Source organism: Thalassophryne amazonica, chromosome 3, assembly GCF_902500255.1.
Source record: "Thalassophryne amazonica chromosome 3, fThaAma1.1, whole genome shotgun sequence".
Lineage (NCBI taxonomy): Eukaryota > Metazoa > Chordata > Actinopteri > Batrachoidiformes > Batrachoididae > Thalassophryne > Thalassophryne amazonica.
In genome coordinates, this window is record NC_047105.1 from 128,655,953 (window position 1) to 128,673,121 (window position 17,169).

A 17,169-nucleotide genomic window follows, 5' to 3' on the forward strand; every position below is an offset into this window, starting at 1 on the left:
GAATTTCTTAGTTTTCATGACAGAGTTGATATTTTTCCCAAAATTAAATTTTTCAAAATTCTGCATTCAATAACAGAGCTTTGATTAATCAAACAAAACCATCAGAATTAAAATTTATTAGAAACTGGGTGAATTTCATTATTTTCCAAACTAGTCTGTTTATACAACAAAAACATAAATTTTGTGAGGAAGAATTGTGAACAATGTTTAAATTAATGTTAAAAAACCCATCAGAATTAAAATCAGAAACTGAAGGAGAAAGTGTGAATTTCACTATTTTCAGCATCTGAGAAAGAATTGTGAACACAGCAAAAGAAAACAAATCCAGGAATAAGTGAAGAAGGGAAGAAAATGGGGGTAAATTCCCCCCCGCCAAAAAAGTCTATGTCCCAAAATTTACATTTATTTCTTTGTGTCGTTGTGAGTTTCTGATTTTTCCTGACCGTGCACGTTGTGACCACAACCTGTGAAAAACAGCCTTGTGTGTGTGAAGCTTTTACACAAAAGCTGCTTTGATAAATCCAGTTGATGAACAGATGAAAGGTCTGATCAAATCCAATAAGAATCCATCTGATAAAGGTGTTTTTCCAATAGTCAGTTGATTCACATAAAAAAACAAAAAAACATGTGCGTCCTTTCTCTTCAGGGGGCCGACACACAATGCCGTGTGTTTAACAAAAATACACAAATACACTGCTTCACTTTAAATACACAACACGTCTATTTAAGATAATCTGTGTCACTGTTTGAGAGCACAAAGCTGATAAGAACACAGTGAACTCTATGCAGCTGCAGACAAACTCTGCAGGCCTTGGTGCAGGGGCAGAGCCACAGGGGCGAGGGGTGGGGAAAGAGCCCCCCAAACCCCTTAAAGGTCCACTTTTGCAACAATGTAAATACATTTTTTGCAAGTAATAATAATCAGTATATGTGGGCCAAAAAGGGCTTTTCTCAGGAGGGTGGTTAGGGTCTCCCTTAGTGATCTGAGGAGAAGCTCAGTCATTCGTGAAGAGCTCAGAGAAGAGCCTCTGCTCAGTCGTGTTGAAAGGAGACAGCTGAGGTGGTTCTGGCATCTGATAAGGATGCCTCCTGTGCGCCTCCTCAGGGAGGTGTTCCAGGCACATCCAGCTGGGAGGAAACACAGGACTAGGTGGAGAGATTATATGTCCACACTGGCCTGGGAACATCTCGGAATCCCCCAATGGTTAATGTGGCCCAGTAAAAGGGAACTTTGGGGTCCCTACTGGAGTGTTGTCCCGCGACCTGATCCTATATGTGGTTGAAGATGACTTGTGACTGGGAAATGCCACTCACAGACTGCACATGATGTCATAATTCATAACAGCGCCATGATGGATCACTGTGCTGTTGTTATAAGGCAGACAGGTAGACAGTTAAGGTAGATGAGATTTGGATAAGCTTTACATTATAGTTTTATGCTGTCTTGTTTGCACATTCTGCTTCTATAAGGACCACTGTTACAAGGCACATTGTTACAAGTACAAAGTACAGTATTCACTGACCATAGTACCACTTCTATTTATGTTGCTGAAAAAAAAAATAAATAAATCTGTCATTGGGACTGAATTAGTTAAACTTGCACTGCAACTTTTGTATTGTTTTATGTTATATTGCACTGTTTTGTACTGTTTGAACACAGCACATATTATTCATATTATGGGAGCTGTCAGGACTTTCAAAATATTTGAACAAAATCTATAAAATAATTCTGTCTTGATTTACATTATTTCATTGATTCTGTGTAGGCTCTCAGTTGTCCAGGTGGTTTCCATAGTAGAGAAGCTTGAATCTTCGACTTGACTGGGTTGCTTGACGCAAGGACGTTTCGCTTCAAATCGCAGAAGCTTCCTCAGCTAAAATTCTTGCTCTGGAAGTCTGACTTCTGTCTGACTCTTGTAGAGAAGAATAAAACAGAAGCCAACAAAAGCTGGAGTTTTAAACCTAACCAGACCCCTTCTACTGAGAGGCAGACTGCTATAGGCTAGTGCAGGGGTGGCCAACTTCGGTCCTCGAGAGCCACATTCCTGACACTCTTAGTTGTCTCCCTGCTCCAACACACCTGAATCCAATGAAAGACTCGTTAGCAGACTTTTAGCCTATAGCAGTCTGCCTCTCAGTAGGAGGGGTCTGGTTAGGTTTAAAACTCCAGCTTTTTGTGGCTTCTGTTTATTCTTCTCTACAAGAGTCAGACAGAAGTCAGACTTCCAGAGCAAGAATTTTAGCTGAGGAAGCTTCTGCGATTTGAAGCGAAACGTCCTCGCGTCAAGCAACCCAGTCCAGTTGAAGATTCAAGCTTCTCTACTATTATTTAATTGAATTATTTTTTTCATTGTTATTTATGTTATTTTAATGTGTGTTTGATCAACAATTACACCTTTAAGGTCATACGTCTGTCGTTAATCTATAATCTAAATTATAATTTCGCTGAAAGTAGTAAATCCCTTCAGCTGTTCCCTTGTTTGCAAATGGGGTTGCCACAGCAAATTCGAGGCCTCCGGCACTAAACTGAGTAGAACCGGCCCTGAGCCCAATTGAAGCAAATCAGTCATCGTGATGGAGAACGTTAATCCCTGTATTGATTTCTTTCAATGACCATGTTGTTCGTAGATCATTTTTAAGATTTTGGTATTTCATTTGTGTGTCTTGTATGAATTATCATGTATTTGTTCAAAAGGCTCTTTAGTCCAAATCTTTGACCACACTCAGAACAGACAAATACTTTTTGTCTTTGTCTTTTTTCATTTATTTTGGATATCTTTTTAATAGAATGGAGTGGGCCCAGACCCGGGGTCTAAAGTTGTACCATAGGCTCTATAGTTACCCTAACATAGCTGGCATTGTATCCAAGGGCTCTCTTCAAGATGGCGATTGTTCCCTTAATTGCAGACAACTTGTGTGCGCTTGGGTGACCGGGGATTGCCTCAAGGTATTTCTTCAGGTTCTTCTTCATCAGGCCTGTTGCCCCCACCACAACTGGGATGATATTTATGTCTTTCAATGACCATGTTGTTCGTAGGTCATTTTTCAGGTCATGGCATTTTGTGATCATTCCCCTTTCAGCTTGATTCAGGCCATTGTCACATCAATGATTTTGGCTGTTTTCTTTTGCTTGCACCAGATTACAATATCAGGTTTGACTGCACCTCCTTTGTTATGTCTTGTGCTGGCTCATGCTCCCAGACATTTTCCTTGACTTCCATCGCTAGTTCCTTGCATACTTTCCAGGGAAGATAGTGACAGATCTTGTTGTGTCAGGATGTATAATGTCCGTCTGCCATGAGGATCTGGCATGCTGATGTTAGATGTTTGACACTCAGCTGTATGACAGAATCAGCATTTGCCATTTTGTGAAATCCCTGCCATTTTTTTGTTTTCTCTTGCTTGTTTCAGATGACAATATCGGGTTTGATTGCACCTCCTTCGATATGTCTCCTTGCTGGGATCTCTTTGTTGTAGAAGACAGGTATTTTTCCGTTGGACGAGACTGGTGTTGGCTCATGCTCCCAGACATTTTCCTTTACTTCCATCTCCACTTCCTTGCATACTTTCCAGTGGAAATATTGACAGATCTTGTTGAGTTGGGATGTATAATGTCCATCTGCCATAATGATCTGGCATGCTGATGTTAGATGGTTTACACCATAGGTGTCAAACTGATTCCAGAAAGGGGCAAGAGGGTGCAGGTTTTCTTTGTAACCACCCACTGCACCAGGTGATTTCACTGATTAACATCACTTTGTGCAGATGGAATCAGTTAATCAGTGAAATCACCTGGTGCAGTGGGTGGTTACAAAGAAAACCTGTACCCTCTTGGCCCTTTCTGGAATCAATTTGACACCTATGGTTTACACTCTCAACAGCTGTATGACAGAATCAGCATTTGTCATTTTGTGAGATCCCTGCCATTTTTTTAAAGCTGTTTGTTAGAAGTCCCTGATCTTGTGCTCCAATCAGAATTCTTTCTCCAGCAAAAACCAAGTTCTCCATTTTTCAGCCACTGCATTGATCCAACTTTCAATGTATTCCTTTTTGAGTTCTTCTTGGAATTGTCCAGCCCTTTTGCGCTGTTTCCATCTGTCCACTCAATGTTTTCCTTGGCTTTTGCTGTATTGTTCTCTGGTCTGTCTTGTGGGTTTTGTTGCCGAAATCAGATTGTTACTTTCTCTCTCTTGTAAGAGTTCTCCACCAGGTCTGTTCAGATAAGGTCTTCTTGTGATGTTGTGTGACCTTTTTCATGACTTCCTCTTCAGAACTCTTTAAGTACTGTCCAATACTTATTATCGATGTTCTGTAGGCCTGGCTGACTTCAGTGAGACCGAGACCACCTTCTCTGCGAGGGAAATATATTCTGTCCATGCACTGATTTCTTTATTTGACTTTGTGGAAGGTGAGCATCTTCCTGGTTTTTGTGTCCAACTTATTAAGCTCACGCTGTGGCCAGTCTACTATGCCAAACCCATAGGTCACCACTGGTATTGCAAAATGGTTTATGGCTGTGATATTGCTTCTTGGTGTCAACTCTGTTTTGCAGATCTTTATGCGGTTTAGGTATTCTTGTGTTGTTTCTTTTCTCATTTTCGTATGCTCTATTGTAGCACTGTCTTCAATTTGTATGTAGCCCCCTTCATCCAACTGTATGTTTTCTGTTTATGTGTCTGTTCAGGTCGGTCTTTTGTCCAAATCTTTGACCACACTCAGAACAGACAAATGCTTTGTGTCCTGTATGAATTATTATGTGTCTGTTCAGAGTGCTCTTTAGTCCAAATCTTTGACCACACTCAGAACAGACAAATGCTTTTTGTCCTGTATGAATTATTATGTGTGTGTTCAGAATGCTCTTTCGTCCAAATCTCTGACCACAGTCAGAACAGACAAATGCTTTTTGTCCTGTATGAATTATTATGTGTCTGTTCAGAGTGCTCTTTCGTCCAAATCTTTGACCACACTCAGAACAGACAAATGCTTTTTGCCCTGTATGAATTATCATGTGTTTGTTCAGGTAGGTCTTGTGTGCAAAGCTTTGGCCACATTCAGAACAGCCAAATTGTTTTTGTCCTGTATGAATTATCATGTGTTTGTTCAGAGAGCTCCTTAGTCCAAATGTTTGACCACACTCAGAACAGACAAATGGTTTTTGTCCTGTATGAATTATCATGTGTCTGTTCAAAGTGCTCTTTCGTCCAAATCTTTGACCACACTCAGAACAGACAAATGGTTTTTGTCCTGTATGACTAATCATGTGTTTGTTCAAGTTGCTCTGTAGTCCAAATCTTTGACCACATTCAGAACAGACAAATGGTTTTTGTCCTGTATGAATTATCATGTGTCCTTTCAGGTGGCTCTTTCGTCCAAATCTTTGACCACATTCAGAACAGCCAAATGGTTTTTGTCCTGTATGAATTATCATATGTGTTTTCAGAGTGCTCTTATGTCCACATCTTTGACCACACTCAGAACAGACAAATGGTTTTTGTCCTGTATGAATTCTAATGTGTTTGTCCTTCTGTTTCTGTGTTTTACTCCGATCAAAACAGCTAAATGGATTTCTTCTTGCTTGCCTCTCCTTTTGCCTCTCTAAGTTGTTCATGTGACAAGATGCTTTTCCATATTTAGAGCCTTTAAACTGTTTCTCAGTGTTGCCTGAACGAACAATATTGGTATTTTTTCGACAGTTAAAACTTGACTGAAGTTCTCTGGTCTGTTTCCAGTCATGACTGTCATCAGTCTCAGTTCCAGAACTGTCTGAACTCCTGCCACTGGTATCTGGTTGTAAATGACTATTTGGACCGGAGTTACTGGCTGGTTGTGGTCCTCCATCATCTTCTGCTGTCAGTGTTCTGTGAACAGATGAGCTGCTGGCTACAGGCTCAGCCTCTGTGCTGTCATCACTTCGGCTTTGATGAAGCTGTGATGACTCTGGTTTTTCATGATCACTTTCACTCTTCACAGGGACGGCAGTGAAACCAAACTTGTTGAGATCTGCCTCCTCCAGCTGCTGAAGCTGCTCTCCCTGCTGACTTAGCCACAGCTTCTCTTTTTCTTTAATGTCCTCCTGGTCAACACTCAGATTCCATTCCTGGTGTTCAGGGAGAATTTCTTCTTTAATAACCAACAACGGCTGCATGTCTGGAAAGAAACAAATTAAGTTAACAATAAATGTTAGAACAACACTTACTAAAATAAAGTATCAGTGGTGAGTTTGACCTGATGACAGTACGTTATTGCACTGATGGAACTGATAAAGTGGAAATGCACATCAGGATTTGTTATAAATTTCATAAATCTTAATTCATGTCTGTGTCTGCCACAATTGACTATTGTAATGTTTTATTTTTTTGGATTGCCACAAAATAGTGTAGGGAGCCAAAGGGAGCCTCAGAGTGGTACGTCCGCTTAATTAGGTCACGTGACCTTTAATGCGAGAGCACGTCATTCGACTCCAGAGGGTTAAAATTACCTGAAGCTACACATCTTACATGCATCACATTTTCCCATTTCTTGTCACAATGTTGTATGCATTGTCCCTGTTAAATAATCATTAAAATAAAATAACACTGGACATTTTAATTGGAAATCTTTACAACTGGGCGAGTGGCATGTTCAGTTTTTATTGTTTTGCTTTGTGTTCTGTTTCATGGAGCTGGTAGGGTTTAGAGAGAGTCTGGGAATTTGGATCATGCTTTTGGTGAATAATATATATACAATCTTGAACATGGAGACGAGAAGACTCAGATCATAAAGACAGCACTCAAGTTCATTTGTAATGACATCACCATGACTGATCTAGATCCAAAGTCATACCCCAGCGCATACAGTATAGGGCTGCAGCTATCAAATATTTTTGGAATCGAATATTCTATCAGTTATTTTATTGATTAATCGAGTAATCGGATAAAAAGTAACATTGTATTTTTAAACAATATCAGTAGTGGCAGGGCTCTCCCTAAGCACTGGCACAATGTTGCTGTGCCATCATGCAGATTTTTAAGTTTAGGGTGTTCCCTCTCTCTGTTTTGCTGGGTTATTAATTTTTTCATATTAAGAGTTTTAGAGCTTTGCCAAACCATAAGCCCAGGCAGTCTGTGAAATCTTCAGTCTGCATTCTTTTTTCCTTATTGCATATTTCATTTGCACGTTTTATTACTGTGATTTATTCAGTGTTTAGCGTATATTTATACAATGCCGTACAGAGTGTAGCTCAAACCAAAGTCAAATTCTTTGTTTTCTGTGGATACTTGGCGAATAACAGAGCCTTTGAAAAATGGCTGTGGATTGCAGCGTTTCCACAAAAGCTGCCTAAAAACTGATGCTTAATAAAAACTCTTACCAAATCTGATTTAAAGCTTTATTTTAAATCATTAAACATGACTCATTTAAAGTACGCAAACTTTCACTTCATCTGCGGAGGTGGAGAACGGCCAGTGGAGCAAAACGTGTTTTTTAAAATATATAAAAACACACTGCTTCACTTTAAATGTGCAATAAGTCCGTTTCAGATAATCCGCACAGACCCTTTCTCTTAAAAGGCTTTATTTTACTCAGTGTGTGGCTTTGCAAACTTGTAGCCTCGCCTGCTGCATTGATTAGCACTATGGTCTTCTTCTGTGTTTTTGGTGGGAACGTTACAGCGCCACATACAGGCCTGGCGTATGTACTATAGCATTAAACGAAGCCTCCTACATTTTTTTGGAATCAAATTACTCAATGAATCATTTCAGCCCTAATACAGTATGACTGACAGTATGACACAGATTGTCAAGAGAGACAAAAGAGTTGCCATTTGGGGCAGAACTTTATTAAGCCCTGCTGATATCGGTCAGGAGTATTGTCACACCAAATGGGGCTTGCCATACAACTTGATCACAGATTTGTGTCAAAATGGATGCTCAACAAGTTACACCAGCTGGGATACACAAAGTATTACTTGAAGACACAAAACTACAAATACGGTTTCCTTAGGAGGGGTGGAGATGATACTTCTGGCACTCTTGCCACGATTGTGGAAGAAACCAGTGATTAGATCAATGATGAGGTTGCAGTTGGTGCTGCAACTGAGGATCAATCAGTGATGACAGCTACTAAAAATTAAATGTTGACTAATGATCACGTGGTCCAATGGAGGTTGGGTAAACAATGCAGTCTCTCAGTTTGTTGGAGACAATATAGATTTAAACATTGTCTCTATTCATGGAAACACTCACTTCCAAACAATGGGTTGGACCAAAGTCATCTCTCTAGCATCACCTTTGCCAGATCCACAGCAGAGGTGGGACGAAGTCACCAGCAAGTCACTCTTAAGTCATGAATTGGCAAGTCCCAAGTCAAGTCTCAAGTCATAATGCCCACCAATTGTTTGCAAGATGACTTGTGACTTGCCAATTCATTACTTCAGAATGACCTGACAGTGACTCTGGCCCACCTCTGATCCACAGGCAACAGCAGCTGTCCACAGAATGAAGTTGAAAGGTACTTGACAAATCTAATATCCCGAGAGTAGCTGAAGTGAAGAGGATAACAAGGATATTTCTGTTTCACATTATACAGTGGTATGTAAACATTTGGGCAGCCCTGATGATTTCCATGAATTTCCTTTCTAAATCATTGGTTGCTTGGATCAACAATTTCAGTTAAATATATCATATAGCAGACAAACACTGATATTTGAAAAGTAAAATTACGTTTCTAGTATTTACGAGGTCTATTAGAAAAGTATCCGACCTTATAAAAAAAAAAAAAACATATGGATTTGAATCACATGTGCTTGCGTGAGCCAACCTTGAACCTTCATGCGCATGTGTGATTTTTTCATGCCTGTCGGTTGCGTCATTCGCCTGTGAGCAGGCTTTGAGTGAGGAGTGGTCCAGCCCTCTCAGCAGATTTTCATTGTCAGGGAAGAGGAGATACTGTAATGCAGAGGAAGCCTTTTCTGCATACACGCCACAAACAGAGTCGCTTGAGGTATGCTAAAGCACGTTTGGACAAGCCAGCTTCATTTTGGAATAAGGTGTTGTGGACTGATGAAACTAAAACTGAGTTATTTGGACATAACAAGGGGCGGTATGCATGGCTGAAAAAGTACACAGCATAAATTTGGTGGTGGTTTCATCATGCTGTGGAGCTGTGTGGCCAGTGCAGGTACTGGGAATCTTGTTAAAGTTGAGGGTCACATGGGTGGGTCAATATCAGCAGATTCTTGAGAACAATGTTCAAGAATCAGCGACAGTTAAAGTTGAAGTTGAAGCAGGGCTGGATCTTTCAACAAGACAACGACCCTAAACACTGCTCAAAATCTACTAATGCATTCATGCAGAGGAACAAGTACACATTCTGGAATGGCCATCTCAGTCCCTAGAACTGAATATTATTGAAAATCTGTGGTGTGATGTTGAGCGGGCTGTCCGTGATCAGAAACCAACAAACCTGACTGAACTGATGTTTTCTAAAGAAGAATATACCTTCAACCAAAATCCAGACTCCCATTGGAAGATATAGGAAGTGTTTAGAGGCTGTTATTTCTGCAAAAAAGAGGATATACTAAATATTGATGTATTTTTTTCTGTTGGGGTGCCCAAATTTATGCACCTGCCTAATTTTGTTTTAAGAATTATTGCACACTTTCTGTAAATACTACAAACTTCATTTCACTTCTCAAATATCAGGGTGTTCGTCTGCTATATGATATATTTAACTGAAATTGCTGATCCAAAGAAACAGTGATTTATGAATGAAAATCATCAGGGGTGCCCAAACTTTTACATCCCACTGTAGACTTGACACAAACCTGGTGCATTTTCCCAGGTTTTGTGCAGAGGGCGTTGATGAGTACAAGGACATCTTCCTTGACACAGAAGCCACCAAGGAGGCAATGATTCAGTCTGTTACTGCAATTTTCCAGTACATTTTACCACAGGCCAGATACTATATTGGGTGAAATTTGGTACATGTTCTCATGAAAGGCGGCAGCAGGAGTGATTAAACCTGAGACTCGACCTCCAACAGAGGGAGCAGCTGCACAGCCTTCACTCCGTGCCTACCTGCAGACCCAAGACTGGATCCTTCTACAGAAGAGGGGCCTCATGTACATACACATGGATGTTCTACTAGAACATGGCCTACGCCAAAACCCTGAATCCGGCGTAAGCACAAATATATTCAGAGGTATCAAAGTGTGCGTAGTCATGAATCCACGCACGTTCCGTTTGTACATCCCACTGAACGTGGAATGGAGTGTAGAACCAAACTCCTCCCTGGCCACGCCACATTTAAATATGCAATTTCATGTAAATAGGCCCTTGGAGCAGGGATTCCCCACGACGCCTCCGCTGACAGTGTGAGATTCACAATTTACACACGTATTTACTGACAAATACTGAACACAGGAAACCCGGTAAGAAGCTCTGCAGCTCACCATCAAGCAAAAATTTAAAAAAAGACAATAACATATTTGAATGCGTACATGCCCAAATGTGTCCGCGCTGGTGTTCACACAAGCACAAACACAAGCAGCCACCTATCATGCGCTGTACCAGGCACCTAATGACCCAGTCACACGGCGTTTGCTGAACGAAGGAAAAAAGTCCCAAATCATCGAGAAATAGTGGACGATTGAGCATGGACTTCTCCCGCTCTGAGTGCAGAGCGCATAAAAGACAGAAACGAAACGGAAACTAACAAAAGAAAAGCAAAGCAAACAGCAACGCTGACGCTTTAATAACAAAATCAAAACGAAGCACCAGCGTGTGATAACTGGTGTGGCAGCACAGACTCACCGCAGCTGCGTTGTCTTGACAACGTGTGCATGCACACGCACGTCACAGGCAGAGATGATGAGAGGCTGGAGAGGGAGGGAGAGAGAGAGAGAGAGAGAGAGCTGGACGAAGTTGGACGACAATCAGACGGAACGCTGTCGGTACGGGAACTACGCAAACGATGAGGAACCCTCGAGACAGAAAGCAAAAAAGAATACGGACGAATTGAGGTTGGCGTCAGGATTCATTCACATTTTTTCAACACTTTGAAAATTGTGGCGAAGCGCCAGCTACAGAAACAAAGCTGGATGGCGGTTAAATGCTGTCTCCAAAAGTCAATGCAAGTCCAGATTTCTTGTTTCTTTTTGGCTTTGGTGTCCTTAGTTAGTGCCATGTGACTGGGGCTTGATGCACATTTGCACATCACATATGATTTGAACATTGATGGAATGAAAATGTTTCCTATTAACAAAAACAAATTCATCAGGTGATGGCACCTTTACAGCAAAAGGTGTGCAGTTAATAGCTCTGATTACATTCGGGAAACCGACTCTCGCTGCAAAATGTACCTGGATGACTTTCGGATGATCGCGTTCCACACAGCTGGCTCGACTGCGCAAGGTTGACTGGCACACTCCTGACTGATCAGCCAGCTCACACAATGCCCATGATGCCAGGACACCCAGCGTGGTCAGCACATGTGTGCCCACAGACAATACCTGGGTCCACGTTGTATTGCGCTCTGAGCGGGCCGCAGATCTGTGCGCATCTCCAGTCACAGTGGCCTTGGTAAATGAAATCGGTTTATGAGGCAATTATCCTCATTTGGAAATAAATCCTTGCATTCCCTGAATACACGCTCACATAAGATTGCACCATTTGCAAGGTCCTCTGATGCTAAAGCAGCCAATGTTAGTGCCATTTTATGTATCACTTTGTGCATGCTTTTTTTTCCCCACACATATAATTGCAAACGTGTGGGTGTCTTAAATATTCATTGGTGTGTCTCTGATGTCTTCTTATTTTCATACTATTAACGATTCCCTGCGTCACCACTACATGTCAGCGATGGCACAATAGCTGCAGAAATGTGCGTATGCCAGCCTGGATTTTTACGTGACGCACAGCATATTTCCACACTCGTCACTTTTGATACATCTGCACGTGGATGTGGAGACGGGCGTACGCATGCTTTATGCATGAGGCTCCAGATCTCTGAACCCCAGTGACTATGGATGGGCATTAGGTGTGCATGCGTATGAACCAGTTCCAACACTAGACCCAATGATTTCTGAGGAGCTACTGAAGTTCATGAGGTGTAATTGTCATGGAGATTGCAGCAACCGGTGGTGCAGCAAGAAGAATGGGGTCACGCGTATCTCGGCCTGTGGAGTCTGTAAAGGCATTACATGCAGAAACTGCAGTCGTGATGTTGTTGAGTCTGAAGAAGACAGCAACAATGACTCTTGAAGCTTCTAACATTGTGAATGAGAAATAAACGAGTACGTGAAATAAAAGCTACTTTGAAAGTAAATGTAGTGAGTGTGGCCGTTTTTTTTGTTTGTGGTGAAGTAGAAATGCTCATGTCAGAAAAATTATATAATTATATACAAATTTTAATAATATAATAATAACCGCCCTGACTCGCAGTGGAGGAAGTCTATTACCGCGGGAGTGCCATCACTGAAGCCAGTCACAGCCCTCCCTACTTCTCCAGTACAGCTGCCGGACTTATCTAACTCAAGGTTGGCCGAGACAAACATATTTTTCTCAAATGGGGGAGTGCCCATCTCTTATCTTATTCCCTAAGGAGAGCTGTCTTTTGTCTTTTCACATGAAAACCCCTCAGCATTACGTGGTCACACTTTAATATAAAGTTACCACAATATATATTCAGCATACATGATATAAATATAAAAGAAAACTCCTCATTTCCCCATCATGATAATAATGAAAAATAATAAAGCACAAGAACTTTTCCAACAGCTAACAACTCAGAATTATGAGAAAAAAAACCTAATTTGACCCCTCATAAGTTACTTAAGGCCCAATTAAAAAAATTAAATAAAATAGATTGTTCAACAATCATTTATTGGTACTCTAACTTGAGCATGTTTTTTCAGGGTTTGCCACAAGAGTTGAATTTGAACATTTTAAAAAATTTTATTTCAAACCTTTACAAACATACAAACATATTGGTGAAGAAACTGTTTCCTAATGACTTAGTTGCATGAAATATCTCATAAAATAACCCTGCCACATTTCTCCATGTAATGTGGAGTTGTGTCAGGAAGGGCATTCGGTGTAAAATGTGTCAATTCAACATGCAGATCCACCTTGAATTTTCTGTGGCGACCCCGAGTGCAAACAAGATTTTTCCTGACTTTGACCTATGACCTTGAAAATGGAATCACTTCTTGCCTATCAGGATAAGAATCTTCTATAAAAATTTCACAAGGATAGATGTCCACAAACAGAAACAAACAAACGGGGGCAAAAACAAAACCACCTCCAACTTCATTGGTGTTGTTCAATATAGATCAAAAGGACTTTTCAATGTTAATATCAACTAGAAGCACTCAGAGAGTGCAAACCTCCGCCAAGGCAATGGGATCACTGACGCCATAACATCTACACGTTGTGGAATCATTGAACCTAAAAAAGTCTAACGATGTTTGCTCAGTAGTAAAAAAAGTTTCATCTGCTGTGACTGGATAGCATGTATCCTTAGCGCTTGGCATCACAGTTTATTGCAACTTGCACCTTTCCCAGAAGCTGCTGTCATCTGAGCACTGATATTGATATTGCATGTGCTTATAGACAAAAACAAATGAGACAAAATTCAATTTATTATTCAACTAAACTGCAAATATATGAATTTTTTAACATTTATGAAACGCTTCTCTAAACAAGGCCATAGGGTCACCGACCCTAAAGAGATTCCCTCCTTGGCACAGTGATCTATTCAATAATTCAGTTTTACAACCAAAACTATGATACATACACTTTTCTTTCCTTTATATTTGACATCCTTGACCATGAAAACATACCACTAGAACTTGGAATCACTTTTATGTCTTTATTAGTTCAAAAGTTTTTGTATAAAAACAATTTTTCGGTAATGGCGATTTTCTTCTGGATCTAGCTCCATAACATTTGAAGCTACATCAAATCTGAAGACACATTGCTGAATCAGTACAGATTCAGCTACAATTTGGTGTTAGTTGTGCATCTCTAGCTTCATTTGTCACCTCACACTGACATATTTTCTATTTTCCTATATTTTTGCATATTCTGGATCACCAGATCCGGAATCCGGATCCGATCATCACCAAACTTTGTTGTTTGATAGAACATTTAACTATGTTACACCCTAATTTTTTTCAAGCCTTTCTGCCTTGTTTTTGTGGAGTTAGAAACTAGAATGTCAAAATTCCCCCAATCCCGCAATGGTGAAGAATCCTTTAAAAAATTACTGGATCCGGATCCTGATCCGGATCACCACTAAACTTTAATCACTTGTTCCTCTTGTCATTTCCAAACACTCCACAAACTTTCATCAAAATCCGTTCAAAACTTTTTGAGTTATCCTGCTGACAAACAGACAGACAAACAAACAAATGCGACCGAAAACAACCTCCTTGGCGGAGGTAAATATCTGCTAAATAATACAGATCAGATGGGGATCAAACTTAGGCTACTCATTGAGTGTGCCAGTTTGCACCTCATTGTCACAAATGGAAGTGATTCAGGCACTTGTGATTAAGATATAATGCAAAATGTACATCAAATGGGCTTTTCAATATTAAATTCAAATGTTTACAAAATTCACAACCCAGATCAGATCCTGATCAAACTTTGTCAGGTGACAGTGAGTGTCAGTCTGCACCTCACATTCAAATAGGTGAGTGATTGAGGCATGTTTGTTTAGGATATAATGTTAAATATACATTAAATGGAGTTTTCAAAGTTCATTTTAAATGGTCACGAAATTTGCAATCTTGATCAGATCCTGATCACACTTAGTCAGTAAAGGATACCATCCTGCATAACACACACAAATATGAAAGAAATTCAACCTTGTTGACAGTTCTGAATTTTTGAAAACTCATTCAATGTTAAAGATGGGATTTTTCCAATTTTCCAAGATTTTTCCTGACTCTGACCTTGAAAACTGAATCACATCTTGCCTATCAGGATATGAACCTTCAATAAAAATTTCATGATATATAAAAAATTGCAGGCTCCAGGTTCTTCACAAACAGAAAAACAGGGACGAAAACACAACCACCTCCAACTTTGTTGGCCGATAAAGCAACTGACTTAATTACACCATAAACACAAGTTTGTTCAGTAAAGATCTACATGTTACATGATCTATATTAGTGATAAAAATGGAGGAGTGGGGTACAATTAGTTAAACTTAACTAACGTTAGCTCATCTAGCCGGCTGCAGCACCGTTTATCATAGCTAACAATATAGTCGGTTCTATTCTGTTTTGGAAACTAACTTTAATACACATTTCTGTTTACATTTGTTATATGTATTTGTTAATACCATTATTGTAGGGTTAAACTACACTATTGTACTTTATATGCTAGTTACCCACTTTGTTTAACCTTGTTGGCTAGCAAGGTACAGTTGGCTAATTAATGGCAAATTCAACCATAGCTCATCTAGCTATAGTTAGCTTATTTTCGTGATTTACATTTTTATTTTACATGGTGTAGATTTTTAATGATTCTTCACTTTATGGGTTATTTAATCAACATATAGTGTCTAAGTTTAGGGTTTCCATTAGATTGCAAATAGAATATGTACGAGGTCTGTGAGAAAAGTATTGTACCTTTTTTTATTTTTTTCAAAAACTATATGGATTTGATTCACTCGACTGGTAAGCACTGAAAGCCGAGATAGACATGTCCCAACTTGTCCTCTGGCACTCCGAAACGAAGGTGTTCCTTTGTTTCGCTCCATCAGCAAATCGGTCGTGACGCGCAAAGCCTCCGCGCAGCTTTCCATGACAAAATCTCTTGTTAAAAGTGAAATCTGCCGGAAAATGGCTGATGTCTAGCTCTTGTGATAACCAGAGAAATTGCACACAACGGTCCCTCACTCAAAGCACACTCAATGAGTAGCCTAAGTTTGATCCCCATCCTCCCACAAGGCGTGCTCACAGGCGAATGACGCAACCGACAGGCGTGGAAAAACTCATGCATGTGCACGAAGGTTCAAGCTTGGCTGACGTAAAAACATATGAATCAAATCCATATAGTTTTTGAAAAAAATAAAAAGGTCCGTTACTTTTCTCACAGACCTCGTATTTTGTCTTCCAATAGTAAGCTAGCAGGGTGAACTTTAGATAGATACATATTAAAACATATTACATCATAGCTTCTGTTTCTATAATAACCATATTTATAGCTTAGCCTACTAGCTGTAATTTAATTTTACTACTAGTCTACAGACTAGGTATACATATAATCCAATCTTCTCCTGTATGAATATTTAGATTTTAGATGCTAACACCTATAATATTATGTAGTGATTATATTTCTTGTATATGTTATTTATTATCCTTATTGTGTAAATATCACATATATATGATGTCCATTTTCTTGAGCTGCTTGGGTTAAAAAAGCTTTTCAACCTACCATTATTGTTCTCAAAACCAGGCACCTACGTGACTCTACTATACTCTATTCTACGCTTCTTTTTGACAAACACTCTTAATCCATCACACTTAGAGTTCTAAAGAGGTGTGAAAATCATTTCTCTTTGATAGTGAGTACCTTACAAGTGTAAGAAACAAAATCTGTCCTTGACTAAGGCTTCAGTCAAGAGCTTCAAAGACAGCGGTTGCCTTTGATCTTAGTATAAATACTGGCTAATTTCACCCCCTAAATCAGACTCACTTGAGTTTTCATAGTGAGTACATCTGTCATCATATACTTTGTGAGTAGTAGAATGCACAAAGGCAGGAGACTAGCAGACTCCATCTGGGACCACTGTCATTGAGTCACTTCGGCCAGTAAGGTGCAAGTACAGTGTATAAACCACATTTTGGCCAACAAAGTGGACAGGATAAAAATTCATCACAAAAATGTGCAAGTAGCTCATCCCCAACTGACCAACCTCTACCCAATCAGCCAGAACCAACTCCAGGTTTCTGCAACCATCTACGGACTACAATCTACTACGAGAAATCTCCAACTTGTCACCTTGAACTAGAGACAAGACCACAGTCTCTGAAGCATCCTGCTTCTCCACCTCCTGCCGGACCTCCTCCTAAGAGACTGCAGTCAAGCCTTGATGGTCATATCATCACAACATCAGAGACTACCAAGGAGGATCTAGATGAGAAAGTGTTAGTGTTTAGCTGTAATCTTCCCTTTGCTG

The 17,169-nt window shown here is 40.0% G+C and overlaps 1 protein-coding gene across 1 annotated transcript; it reads right to left on the bottom strand.

Annotated features, from left to right (window-relative positions):
* Positions 1-1,357: 1,357 nt before the first annotated feature.
* LOC117507834 (gastrula zinc finger protein XlCGF8.2DB-like) lies at positions 1,358-5,720 on the bottom strand. The gene is made up of 2 exons (XM_034167621.1): positions 4,912-5,720; positions 1,358-1,365 (listed from the first exon to the last, which is right to left on the bottom strand). Exons 1-2 carry the CDS (start codon positions 5,606-5,608, stop codon positions 1,358-1,360), a joined length of 705 nt encoding a protein of 234 aa, XP_034023512.1. The 5' UTR covers positions 5,609-5,720.
* Positions 5,721-17,169: the final 11,449 nt, after the last annotated feature.

Excerpts from the sequence above, each read along its gene's own strand:
- LOC117507834 (XM_034167621.1), bottom strand. The coding sequence starts at position 5,608 with ATGAACAACTTAGAGAGGCAAAAGGAGAGGCAAGCAAGAAGAAATCCA.